The sequence below is a fragment of the Mizuhopecten yessoensis genome, unplaced genomic scaffold, assembly GCF_002113885.1.
Source record: "Mizuhopecten yessoensis strain PY_sf001 unplaced genomic scaffold, ASM211388v2 scaffold8537, whole genome shotgun sequence".
In the NCBI taxonomy this organism is placed as follows: Eukaryota; Metazoa; Mollusca; class Bivalvia; order Pectinida; family Pectinidae; genus Mizuhopecten; species Mizuhopecten yessoensis.
The window spans coordinates 1,027,898-1,041,158 of NW_018407597.1; the positions used below are offsets into that span (position 1 = coordinate 1,027,898).

At 33.8% G+C, this 13,261-nt stretch overlaps 1 protein-coding gene across 3 annotated transcripts in view; it reads left to right on the forward strand.

Moving 5' to 3' along the window:
• The window catches only part of LOC110456118 (probable phytanoyl-CoA dioxygenase), a 28,342-nt gene extending 17,021 nt beyond the window's left edge, over window positions 1-11,321 (forward strand). For all 3 annotated transcript variants that reach the window (XM_021506673.1, XM_021506675.1, XM_021506674.1), the window contains exons 4-10: window positions 3,066-3,147; window positions 3,796-3,906; window positions 4,257-4,348; window positions 4,710-4,800; window positions 5,310-5,445; window positions 6,713-6,864; window positions 9,784-11,321. In XM_021506673.1, the coding sequence (XP_021362348.1) occupies window positions 3,066-3,147; window positions 3,796-3,906; window positions 4,257-4,348; window positions 4,710-4,800; window positions 5,310-5,445; window positions 6,713-6,864; window positions 9,784-9,909 (790 nt within the window). In that variant the 3' untranslated portion in view covers window positions 9,910-11,321. The remainder of the gene's footprint in view (window positions 1-3,065; window positions 3,148-3,795; window positions 3,907-4,256; window positions 4,349-4,709; window positions 4,801-5,309; window positions 5,446-6,712; window positions 6,865-9,783) is intronic.
• Window positions 11,322-13,261: the final 1,940 nt, after the last annotated feature.

A 13,261-nucleotide genomic window follows, 5' to 3' on the forward strand; every position in this document is an offset into this window, starting at 1 on the left:
ACATTTCCCAGTACTTAGAAATGAGATGTTGTTAGTTTGCATTAATCCTATAGCAATATCGAACACAGCTAGCTTACCTAAATATTAAGTCTGCACAACTATGTATACATCAACCAGCCTCAGAAACAACACACTTTACGTAGATAAATGAAACATACATGACATAATATACACATGGAAAGTTCAAGCTCCGTTATCTATTTTGCTTATATATACATTCATAATCAATTAAAAGATGTTGCATTAGCAGCAAATAAACTGCTGTACTTTTTATTTTATACATCAGATTCTTAAAGGGACATCACGGCGAAGCATTTGTTTTCATCTTTTTTTTTTCAAATACTGCATTAATAAATCAAGTGAGTCTCCTTATGCAAAATAACGGTCGGATTTGGATGATATATATTAATAAAAATGAATAATTTTAAGATAAATATGGGAATTTTTACCTGTCTGACAAACGTTTTGTTAAAGGTTTTCCTTTTATTTGCGCATGCGCATAGCACTCCATTTCATTGTAAACAAAATAACTGGCCGTGGGAAGTGAGCGAGAGAAAATCGTTACCGCGTCAGCTACTAAGCGAAAAGTTGCCAAATAGTCAAAAGATAGCGCAAGGATTACGTTACCGAAGCATTATTGCAGGTGGGAAGTATTCAAAGGGGAAAATAACTGCCCTAACAGTTAGTATGGTACATGTATTCTTCCGGATAGCCGGTATAAAGCTGAAATGGAATCGACAGAAATGCTGTTTATGTTATGAATAAATATATCTTAAAATATCAACCTCACTAGTATCTTTGTTTAAGTTGGAACACATATGAACTTATTTTGTTATATTAATGGACATGTATCGGAGAGAGTTTACTTTGCATTTCTATATACAGTAGTTTATGCGAGTGGAAGGGAAAAGTGACTGGTTAGTTTGATTTTGCTATGGGGGTCTTCCTCGCTGTCGGTACTTGGGGTCAAATGAGATACGTGCCCTATTAGATATACATAATTTACCATAATGCCGGGTTCAGTAAAATGGTATGATTTAATTATAAAACAGGTTTTTTTCGCATGAAAGATTTAAATATATCAAAATGACGGTTAACGATGAATGACTGAGGAATGAGATCCTACAGTGTACATGTAGTAAATAGGATCGCATAACAAAAATACTTTTTTAATCGCAATGTTTCAACAGTTTTTGTTTTTACATGATGTTGACTTAGACTGTATGATCATGCTACAATTTTTGTCTATGCATAGTTAATTTTCGACTTCAGATAGAATCGGAATACACATTGAAAACGGAAAAAAAAAATCATTTGTTTACGTTATAAAAATGAGGCGTGCTACCGATAACTACAGCTTCTGTTTTGGACAAAAGGAGCTGACGAAAGATAGTTATCGCAACATAAAAAATGGTCCATTAACAACTGGGCATTTGGAATTTCTGAACGGACTATGAATATGGGGATAGCAAGGTAACATAAGTGAAAGTGCATACAACACATACATTCATAAAACATATATGGCTCTTCACGTGATGTCCCTTTAATGAAAATACATATCCTGGTAATATAAAAACCATATGCATACGTTATGAAAATAAACAATTCAGGTTCATCATGAAACATTTCTGAAGTGTTATATCAATATCCCTTACTGTCAATCAATTAAAAAGCAGTTGTGTCTATGTATAAAAGGTACATTAAAATAAATAGTAGTATATCTTATGATGTAAGAATTATACCAGAAAGATGCGTGTTGTATCTTTATCAGCACTTTCCTATGTACATGGAGTGATACTAAGGTAAAGGAAATTCACAACGTAAGTACATACATAAGCATACACACATAGCTTGTTGTAATCATATCGCACTAGGACGAATAAATGATGAGTTAAGTTTAAGTTAGTTATAATAAATCAGAGACTATAAAACACTGTTTTTATAAAACCTTTCTAAGAAAAATAAAACATATATAAAAATAATTGCCCATTTGAACGATATAAACTAAATTTCTACTTTGTTTTTCCACTGCTGGACAGGAGGAGGGTACACCAATATTGTATACTTAGTATTGCATTTGAATTTCACAAACATAGGGAATATTTCTTGTACTAGTAAAACTAAATTAACAATTAGAAACAAATGCACTTTGATATAAAAAAAAATAAAAAAAATAAAAAAATCTTCTAGTAATGAGACTGTATTTTTGCTATTCGATCTTACTTGACACTAACTGTTTTAAAATGCAGTAGCCTCCCTTTAAACATGAATTGTAAATTAATATGTATCTACGAATAGCTTGGACACAATGTAAGCTAATATATCATCAAGTGAATGTTCAGATACTTTATCATATTTGTTATGACGTACGAATCTACTTAGATACGTTAAACGGAGAAATACGATCTCCAAGCTCCTACAAAATATTCTGTCACATATGCAGGGTTGTGATATGACCTGCACAGCAAATCATACTGTAATTAATCAAAGTCGAAAAGGAACAATGCAATTCAGACTGATTTCAACCTGTGTGTTTTCGTTACACTGCATACTGTTTTTATTCAGGCACGATAATGGAAAGAAATCAATGAAAACTGATAATTATACATTAAACCATAAATAAATCATTCTTCCTGAATGAGACGAAATGAAGATTAATACATGGTTGGTATGATGCAGTTAACGATTTTTTTTGTTTTTTTGTTTTTTGTTTTTGTTTTGTTTTTTGTTTGTTCTTTTTATTTCTATCGTTATTTTTTCATATATTTGCATGAATTCTGTTGTATTCTGAATTCTATTATATAAACAATATTGCTAAAAGTTTGTATTTTTTAAGGAAAAACATGTAATTTCCGATACACCTGAGTATGTTAAGAAAAGTTATTAGATATACGATACTGTATATTATTAATTGTGTAATGGTTGTAAAAATCTTTTAAAAATGTAATAATAACAAGAAAATAACCGAAATCAAAATCAATCTATATGAAATCACATTTCAGGAACACACTTTATTATCATAACAGCCATCGATAATAGATTGAAACTATTGTGTAAATTTTCAGAAACTTTTTCGATTCTGATGACTTGAGGCAAGTGAAACAGGTTATTGAAGACAATGACGAAATCGTTAAGAGAGCGTTTGGGGTACGTTTTATGTCCAACATATCACACGTGTTAAGTTTCAATTTAGAAATATAATATAATGTTGTTTATAACGAAATTGTGATATTTAATCACAGAAGAAAAGTTAAAGGATTATATCAAAATGTTAAAATGTATTTTATGGAAATTTCAATGTATAACTAGTATAGTTGTCTATTGTTCCTGGCTTCACGGTTTGGGGATATCACTCCAGAGACTCCTTGTATTATCCTACACATAACTAGGAACCCGTATTAACTTTAGGAAAGAGTTCGGCATCACATTCCATTACGCTGAAACTATCATACTGCTTAAATAAATATTTCTGTGAAATCAAAAACTATAAAGTGTTTGATTTATTCCATTACATTTTTGATAGTTCATTAAGGCGTGAAATTAATGCATATAATTTCAACTGTTTATCTCATTATATGGTTCATTGAATAAATACCTGACCAAATGTTAAGCGCTTCGTTGGCTTTTAAGTAAGGGCAATTCAGTTTTGAAATTAAGGGATGCCAATATTTTAAAGCCTTGTCCCATTTACTTCTTGAAATGACCGAATCTTAGACCGGGCCAGATCTCCTAAGATAGACAAGAAACAGTAACATGTATATTTTTGATTTTGAAAGTAACATTTCATTAAATCAGGTTTCTGACGGTGCTGGCCGGGAAAGCAAAATGTGCCTTTGGAATCATCCGGGAAATGACGTCACAGGGATGGTGTCCAGATGTGAGAAAACTGTCAATACGTGTGAAGGGGTGCTTTTCTTCTTTACTTTACAACCTTATTGCTTCATTATTCACTTATCAGCTTTTACAAGGTCATAGTTCAAAACGTGATTAATTATTGAAGCAAATAATCTGCATGGAAAACTGACTTAAACACCAAAGACCTTACTTACAACAAATACAATTATTGCACGTACTTATCTATCTGTAGATACTTTATGTAAAAATAATATTGTACCTTAAAACAGTAAGACGTTAAGAATAAACGTTCGATACTTAACGCATATGCATTCTGTATCTTGGTTACAGTACAGTGACCTTTGTTACATTACAATCGATATATGTCAATATAGATGCGTCTATTTCAATCTTGTTCCTAGCTATTGGGCGGGGAAGTCTATCACTACCACACCAAGCTGATGATGAAAAATCCTCGTACCGGCGGTAGTCATCTTTGGCACCAGGACTACGGGTAAGATATAGAAAATAAGTTTGTTTACAGTTTCGTTCCCATTGTCCTTTTATGCACATGTTCCAATTGTACTTTTATACATAAACACCAAAAACGGCATTTTCGAATGCGTTTGAAAAATGTTGGTAGTCGAGGTAATTATGACTGGTTGATATTTAGAAAACCAAACAAAACCAAACATCTATCAAAAACAAATATTACTAGCATTTTGACACACAAAGTTCGGCAATCCTTCCATTTGGCTAGGCATACGCATTTAAACGAAGCTGCTATTATGATAATTTGCAAAAACATATAGACATATTGAAAATACATCAGACCAGAGAAAAAAATATAAAGCAATGTTTGATGTACTTCCAAGGTACTGGTACAAGAACGGGTGTCTCTTTCCTGACATGATGACTGTATTTATTGCCATTGATAAATGTGTGAAGGAGAACGGATGCCTCCAGGTAATATCACTGATGATCGATTCCAAAGATATTATATAGGTAAAATAACGATATATCTATACTAAACCAAACTTCTGATTGAAATTTTGTTCAATAACATTCAAAACTCGCTTACAAGGATACGGATAATATAGAGTAATGAAGCTACATACCTGGTCTAACAAACAATTACCATGTGAAGTAACATTACTTAATGAGTAAATAGAAAATGTGTTTTATAACAGGAATTAATTTAGGATGGCCGTTCTGAGAACGGTTTGCACCTTTTATTTCTTAAAGCAAAAATGGTGATATTCTGGAGTGTTGACGCTAATTTCTTCTTTTGAATAATTTTCTCCTTATCATATGAATAATTCTGTTTGTTACGCCGAATAAACAATAACAAATATGCAGCGATGAAATGTTACATACATATATATGAACTACCATGCCTTAATGGCATCAGGTACCGTATGACAAGATTGTGAAAATTACATAGTAATTTTGGGAAATGCTTGCTCCTTTTACAGATACTACGAGGATCACACAAGTGTGGACGAATAAACCACGTAATGGTGGCGGGTCAAACTGGTGCTGATGTTGAACGAGTCGAAGCCATACAAAATTCCGGACAGTGTCCGCTGGAGAAAGTCGAAATGGAACCTGGTAATGATGTGTAAAATAATATTTGATTTTACAAATATTGACATCTTTCTTTACCGTTGGGACAGACGTGTTTGATCAGTTATGCCTGCATGTCGTTAAATCATAATTCAATGACCACCAAGTCACTTTTATTCGAAACTTCGTTTTGGCAATAATCAACTTTTCTTTTTTAACTTGACCATCACTTAACATATCCTTATATATCAATATCTGAGATAAACATGATTATAATATAGTTTGGTTCATGTTTGACCAGTAACTACATTCAGTTCATGTGCATTTTAAGATGGAATCATTAAATTATGTGTCCATGGTCAATCGAGTGCAGTGATGTCAGACCATCAAAAATAGCAATACTCCGATATCAGGCTGTTTCAATCACAGAGGCATGGCACATAGCCCCAACCCCATTTTCCGTATATATGTATATCATTTACCTATATTATATTATTCAGTAACAAAGACATGACACAAAGCCTAAACCCCATGGTCGGTATATATGTGTATTCTTTACCGAAACATGATTGAGATGTATACGGACTGTGGGGTTATGGGCTATGTGACACGCCCCTGTGCATTTTATTAAAATATGTATCACACCACACCTGCTAAACCCGACGACATACATACACATGCTCGTCTATACGATTATACGTCTCTCTCACATACGTAGCACATGTGCCATGCGTTGCCTGTGGCAAAGAAAAGGTATTCGTCATTCCATATTCGTTATCTGAATAACAAATAACTTCTGGTAGTAGAATGTTAAGTCATTAGTTATAAGTTATTCTCGTTATTTCGATTTATGCATAGCGAATATCTCTCCAAATTTATACTGGTTATTCATCTTAAGTGTTGCGTTGATTTTTATTGCCAAAGTGAATTTTTCTGTAGTATATTCACGATCTTTCTTTCTCGTCTTTATATGACCTTAAACGTTACGAAGACGTTAAACTCCAAGCAAACCAGTTTTATAAACATTTGTTTAAAATCTTGATATCCCACCATTTGTTTTGCTCCTACAACAGGGCTCAATATGACTCTGTCATAAAACATCTTACCTTGTTTATTACATCTGCATTACGCAAGTAGCAGTGGTATCTATTGATGCGTGTGTCTACGAAAAGAAGTCCAGATTTCTTAATTGTTCTACATCATATCATTTAAAAACATAAGAAAAAAACAAAACAAAAAAATATACGAAACAGGCAACATTGATTAATATAGGAAATTGTTTATGTCTATATATGTATTTGATATGTTTAAGGGGATGCGCTGTTTTTCCATTGCAATTTGCTGCACACCAGTACCGGGAACGACAGTGACCTGAGACGTTGGGCCTTCTTGTGCTCCTATAACAAGGCTTCAAATGACCCTGTCATCAAACATCATCACCCGCAGTATACTAGAATTAAAAAGGTAACTGCAGATGCAATGCTGTTATTTTTGTTTGTATTTTTGCTTGTTTATATGTCTTCAACTGAGGGTTTGGCACATGACTATATAACTCCAGCTGATGTAACGACATATGAACATATTACCTAAAATAGTACGGATACATCATCAGAGATATTAGTTCCAACAAAACGTTTAAACAAACAAACGCGAAAACATAACAACGGCTTCAGGAACAAACCTGTGACCGATAATTTATATCTTTGTAGAAATCATTCAATTTAGTTTCTTTAAACATCCGCACACGGTTGTGTAGATACAGACGATTCAAAGTAGAAATTCTACAATAAATCAATTGATCAGAGTTTTTCAGACACTTTTGCACCGTAGAAATAGGCTGGTATTAGTTATTTTCATTTATGATTGATCTATTTATATATTATTTTTTAATAAATCCTCTGAACTTTCATACAGACGTTAGCAATGTAGATACATTTATTTATGAAATCGGTTGAATAATTGGTCATCTACAATTATAGGAGAGAACAGCATAATTCCAATCCTGTCCAGATGTATTTCATCTATCGATAGTTTGTGATAATGTTTTCGTTTCTATTTTAAATATTCGTTATGTATCTACCTAAAACCAAATAGTATCAGGACACTACGTTTTGATAATAGCATATTTTAAAACTATATCTGCCGTTTGAATGTCGGAGATAGCAATGTATAACACGAGTATGCTGTCCTATTTATCCACTCAATAGATAAGTACCATGATTCACTGACAAGCTACACTTAGGCGGATTAATATCCGTACGTATTGCCCATAATGGCCCATCATCTTTACGCAGCTGGCGTCTTGTCTGACCATTTAACTCACATGATAATCGCCTACCAAGAAATAGGTCAAATTCATTTTAGCTTATATAACCTTCATCAAAACATGGAACTTTCCCTTCACAGTCATACAGTTTATAAACATGAATACAAAATTAGTACAAAAGCGTCAGCACAGTGCGACACTCAAAATCGATTCACATTCAGGACCATATAAAAGGAAAATATAATGAAGTCCCAGAATAAAACATAATAGTTTGGCGTTCGCAGTCAACTTTCTTATTAACAAGCTTCAGACATAGGGTCATACTATTTAGTTTGTTCAAGTAAAGGCAAACGGGATGCTAAAAACATCTTCTTTAGAACCACAAGAACCGAAATGCATCGTCTTCACTTAATTTCAAAGTCACAGAGTGGTTATATGTGTTAATATCCTTATCAAAATTCTTTCGTATTATAAATATAATATATAAACTTTTCTTATTTTACAACATTTATGAAACAAGTTAATTCAATTTTTATAAATCCCTCTTATCGGGCTGGATGTTTGGGGGGGGGGGGGGGGTCTTAATGTGGGAGGAAATCTGAGTACCCGGAGAACATCCGCCTCTTTTTTACGTAGCTGGCTTGTATTTTGTAAGGACTATGAGATGTGCTCATACGCTCATTTGATTCATATGTCTTGAAAACATACAAACATGTGCAAACGGTAACAAGAATCATTATATTTAAAACATTTAGATTTAAGTGAAAGGGTTGTCCAATTTTAATACTATTAAAATGAATGAACAATGCAATATATCTGCTATGTCATTTCATAAGCCAAGATATTTTTAAACGTTTTCTTCGGGTTGGTAAGTATGGATAGTGAAAATTTTCTTGTTACACCACCGACAAATATTTCTATGTAACGTTTCGATAACTAGTGTGTTATGTACACTGTCACCTTCATCAGACAAATGACCAGAGAAGCGTATGTACACATCGGTGTAAAATGTGTACGAGTTGTCCACAAAAAAGATGTCGATTCGGCTACGCTGTAGGCGAATGTATATTTTATTGTTATAAATATACCGCAATGACTCGATTCAGATACGCTTTGTTCATTACTTGTTCATATATGTGCGACAGTCTTTGAGCCCCCTCATCTGGATTTAGAACTGGCCCGCTGCGACGTATCCAAACGGCTTCCTTCATCTGTCGCTTGTACAGAGTGATCTCTCTGTCCAATAATTTGGAGCTATCCCAGTCAATCACATGATTTGTATGTGTGGCATGGTCTGTGATTGCCGATTTATTTATCTGGGTCTCCGACTGCTTCCTTTCTGATCGGGTGCATTTCTTTCCTCCTTGAATTTCCGTAATTTTCCGGTGTTCACCAAGGCGGACCCCAAATCGCCTTCAAGTCTCTCTAATATACGATGCGTCGCAGACATGTTTTATCATTTCAGAAATATATATAATTGAATGAATTTTATCGGACCCTTATTTTCTAAAAGAAAATTGATGCTGTTGTATAATTTCATTCCATTATTGATCATTATTGTATTGTTTGTAGCAGAGCTGTTTAGCTATTTTCCTTACCTGATTCTTGCATTGTGTTATCCATGTGCTATCATGATTTTAATAATATTGTGAAAATATTTACCTTAATCTGCGACTCTAACAGAATGAATTATTTTTTGAAATTTTATAAGTCATATTTCAACATAGGTTTATAATATGGTATTGACACATATAAACATCATGGTCTTTTGATTTTAGCAATGATAAATGTACAGTGTATGTATATATGCTATAAACGTAAGTTTGAGGCATACATCTAGACACTAAGGGTGAATATTTTTTCGCTGTTAAGCTTGATAATGCTCTTGCAACAGGAAAAGGACAAATACGTGCTTTCCACCTGGGATCGAACTAGCGTCGACAAGCTTCCCAGTTCGCCTGTCTAATCTATTAAAATAACAAGTCGTCCAAACTTTAAAAAAAATCCATCCATTTTAACAACGTTTCATGAGTATTTACATCAAAATAAGCTTAACACTGGTTTCTTCAGAAACATGTTAAAAAACTGTATATGTACTCAATTCGTTTGAATTACAGGTATCGAATTCTGCCATACGAGAATGTACCAACTTCACCGACATGACAGGAAAAGATTTCATGGATCCAACAAAGGACGCCACTATTCGAGTGGAGAAGTCAACCAACAATCAACAAATAAAATGAATTGACAAATCGATCGAAAATGCTTAAGTCCCTTAAATAGCTTAGAACGACGACATTCCATCTGAAATACATGTTGTTCAGACTCACATTTCAGAAATAAATTAAAATTGTTCGTTGCAAACGCGATGCAATCAGATGGAAATTTCACAACAAAACAATAAACATGTGCATCCATAAACAGAAAGCTGATACTATTAGTAATAAAGAACTGATTCATGTCATTATCTGTGTTTTGATATGCACATATCGGTGACGTAAACAGTAACATGTGGCTCAGTAATTGATACCTATTGCATGAACTAAAGTCAATTATCTTTATTTTATTGCCTCGCATCAACCCTTTGGATGCATGTAGCCGCAGGTTGATTAACCTTTTGGTATTGCAAGTTGCATGTCCGACAACAAGAGCAGAATATTGTGATTATGATACGTATCCAAATCTCTTTTTAGAAAAAACAAAATGTTTTTTAAGGTTGGATTAATTTTAAAACTAGAAATTTCCTGCTGACAAACATAAAAACGTGGGTGTTTTAAATTCGTGTAAGAAGACCTGGAAAACAATAATGACCTATTTTGAGTGTGTGACTAATCAATATTTACCGATCACTAATTGGATTTGTGTTGTCCCCCTCCACTATGAAATGTTTCGTTATTATCCAGCCCATTATTGGTTTTCCTTTTTTCTTAATCCTAAATCATTTTTCTGTCATCATACAGACTTCACACAACCTACAAGCGCTTGTGACAATTAGAATGATCTCATGGGAAATTCTCCAAGCCAAAAAGGCAGTAGGGAGAAGCTGATATGTCTTCTTAGTAAGTGTCCCTTCGCGGCAAAGTAATGTTAATGATTGTTCCTTTACAATTGAAATATGACGGCAACGGATTTTACCATTATCAATCTGTCATCTATTGTTACACTAGATAAGCTATAACAATAGCTATAAAAGGAGTATAATAACATGATTATCTTTATCACAAATAAATTCGCGTGTTTTATCATAGATTTATCAATAGATAACAACAGAAAAAAGTAGAAATCTGTCCAGTTCTCTTTCTCTTTCTGTCTAAAATTGACAGGTTTCAAGGTATTTGTCTTGAGCAACATAACCGACATGTTTTATATGTCAAAACACATTGTTTTTGATGCTATATTTAGAACGGCTTATATAGGGATTATTTCAGGGCAGTGAATTTATGCACATTCACCTTTCGGATGTCCTTACGACTGGCAACAGGGTTTTTTAGTATGGCTGTTATTATTTCTGAAAAGGAAACCAGTTAGGTGAGATCAGTCAGGAGAAGTTACTCATTTGTGATAATGAAAATCATCGACTGTAATTGCAAATAAGAAACACTAAAGGAGAATTATTTGGCGTTTTGTCGCCCGGCCAGGGGGACGGGAATCCTTAATAAAGATGTAATGAAAAATCATTAGTTGTTCCAAGAATTGGTCTGTTTCAGTGTCCGTCTTTGCTCTCCGTGCTAGGTCTGCCTCAAAATTAAAAAAAAGTCTAATTTTTATTTTTCATATGAAGCTAAATTTACTGATAAGATTATCATGAACCGGTATCAAGACATAGTTATAAGTCCTCAATTTATATTCAGGTGTATCGACGATAAGCTGTCTTTAAATAATAATAATAATAATAATAATTCGAGGTTCTTATATACCGCTTTATCACAAGCTAGTTCGTAGTTCGTCTCAAAGCGATTCACAAATTATTATCTGTGGCTAAAGGGCCTTTGCAACCAGCCTTTATCTGTCTCAACTCCCTGGGGAGCATACAGCCGGTACTGCCATTTCGGCGCTCACAGCTAGCATTCTACAATTCTAGCACTGCCCAACCACGTACTCATTTGCAGCTCAACCACGTACTCATTTGCAGCTGAGTAGACTCGAACAAACGGAGTAAAGTTTCTTGCTCAACGATACAACAATATATAACAATAACTCTATCTACCACGTCGATCGTATACACAATGTACCCACCACAGCCTGAAATGAATTAGAACTAATATACGTATATCCATTATTTCCTTTTCAATATCGTTTGTCCGTCCGTGTTTCGTCGTCAATATTGTTCTGACGTTATTGAATACAATTAGTCCTTTGATAAAACAAGCTTCCGTGTTAATGTTCATGATTTGTTCCTTGTGTCATTATTGGAACACTGCTGTCAAGTAGCAAATACAAATAAATCAATCATCGACAGGAGAGGGTTTTATAGGCTTTGCCTGTTGCTCATTTCCGTTTGTATGTAAAACCTAATACAATACAATATTCTGAAACGAAAGGAAAAAACTCGATTATGGGTTGACATCGATCTTTAATTATTTCACAGAATTCGTAGATGATACGTCTTTCAGTATTTCCAACAAATTGGTATTAATCTAGAAACATGACAGTTGACCTCGGCCCCGATTGGTAAGGCACCAGCAATAGTAACAGGTAAACTATTTCCTGAGTGTATTATTAAAAATACCTTTATGTGAAAATATTTTGATATGATTTGCATGATGTAGTTAGATAGAATTGATGAACAAACATATTGAAAAATAAACAGCAAATGTTGACCTCGGCTCCAAAAGCTAATGCACCAGCAATAGTAATATGTAAGCCATTTCCTGACTTTATTGTTAAAACTACCTTTATGGATAAAATGATTGGATTTACATCATATAGTTAAACAAAAATGGTTGCACACAAATATGGCAAAAACATACACTACTTTTTCAGACAATGAAAATAGCTTCTGGATACCGTAAACAAATAGACGTTCTTGAAATATATCGATTGGAGCAATGTATCCTTAGCATGGATACGGTAATGAGCAGTAGATGGGCACAACAATAGATAGCATGCCGTTTGCTACCAGATACAAAGTCTGGCATCAGATTTCATAGGACATTTCCAACCCCTTCAAGTCCCACTGGGCACATTTATTACCGATGTTATTGCAAACGGTATTGTCGTTAACCTAACAAGTGGTGTTATAGCTTAAAATCTACGTGGATTTTGGCTATTGTTTACTTATCTTCGATGTTATCAACGACCATTTCTAACTAGTGATATTAGCGGTTTTTTAAAGACTTTTTGTGTGCAAAAAGGCTTGCCAAGATCATGACCAATATTTAAATACAACGTTTACATGGAGGTCATCTCAAGGTTAGAGAGTGCATTCTTATAATTATTGAGAACATAGTGTTGCCTTTACAAATAGTATCCAGCAAGAAGAAGATTAGGCAACTACTATAGAAACAATATGGTATGTTCAATTTGCTAAGTACATCTTAAATATTAGGAAACACAGCCAAATGATATACTACAGCTTCAACACAGAGGGACTAA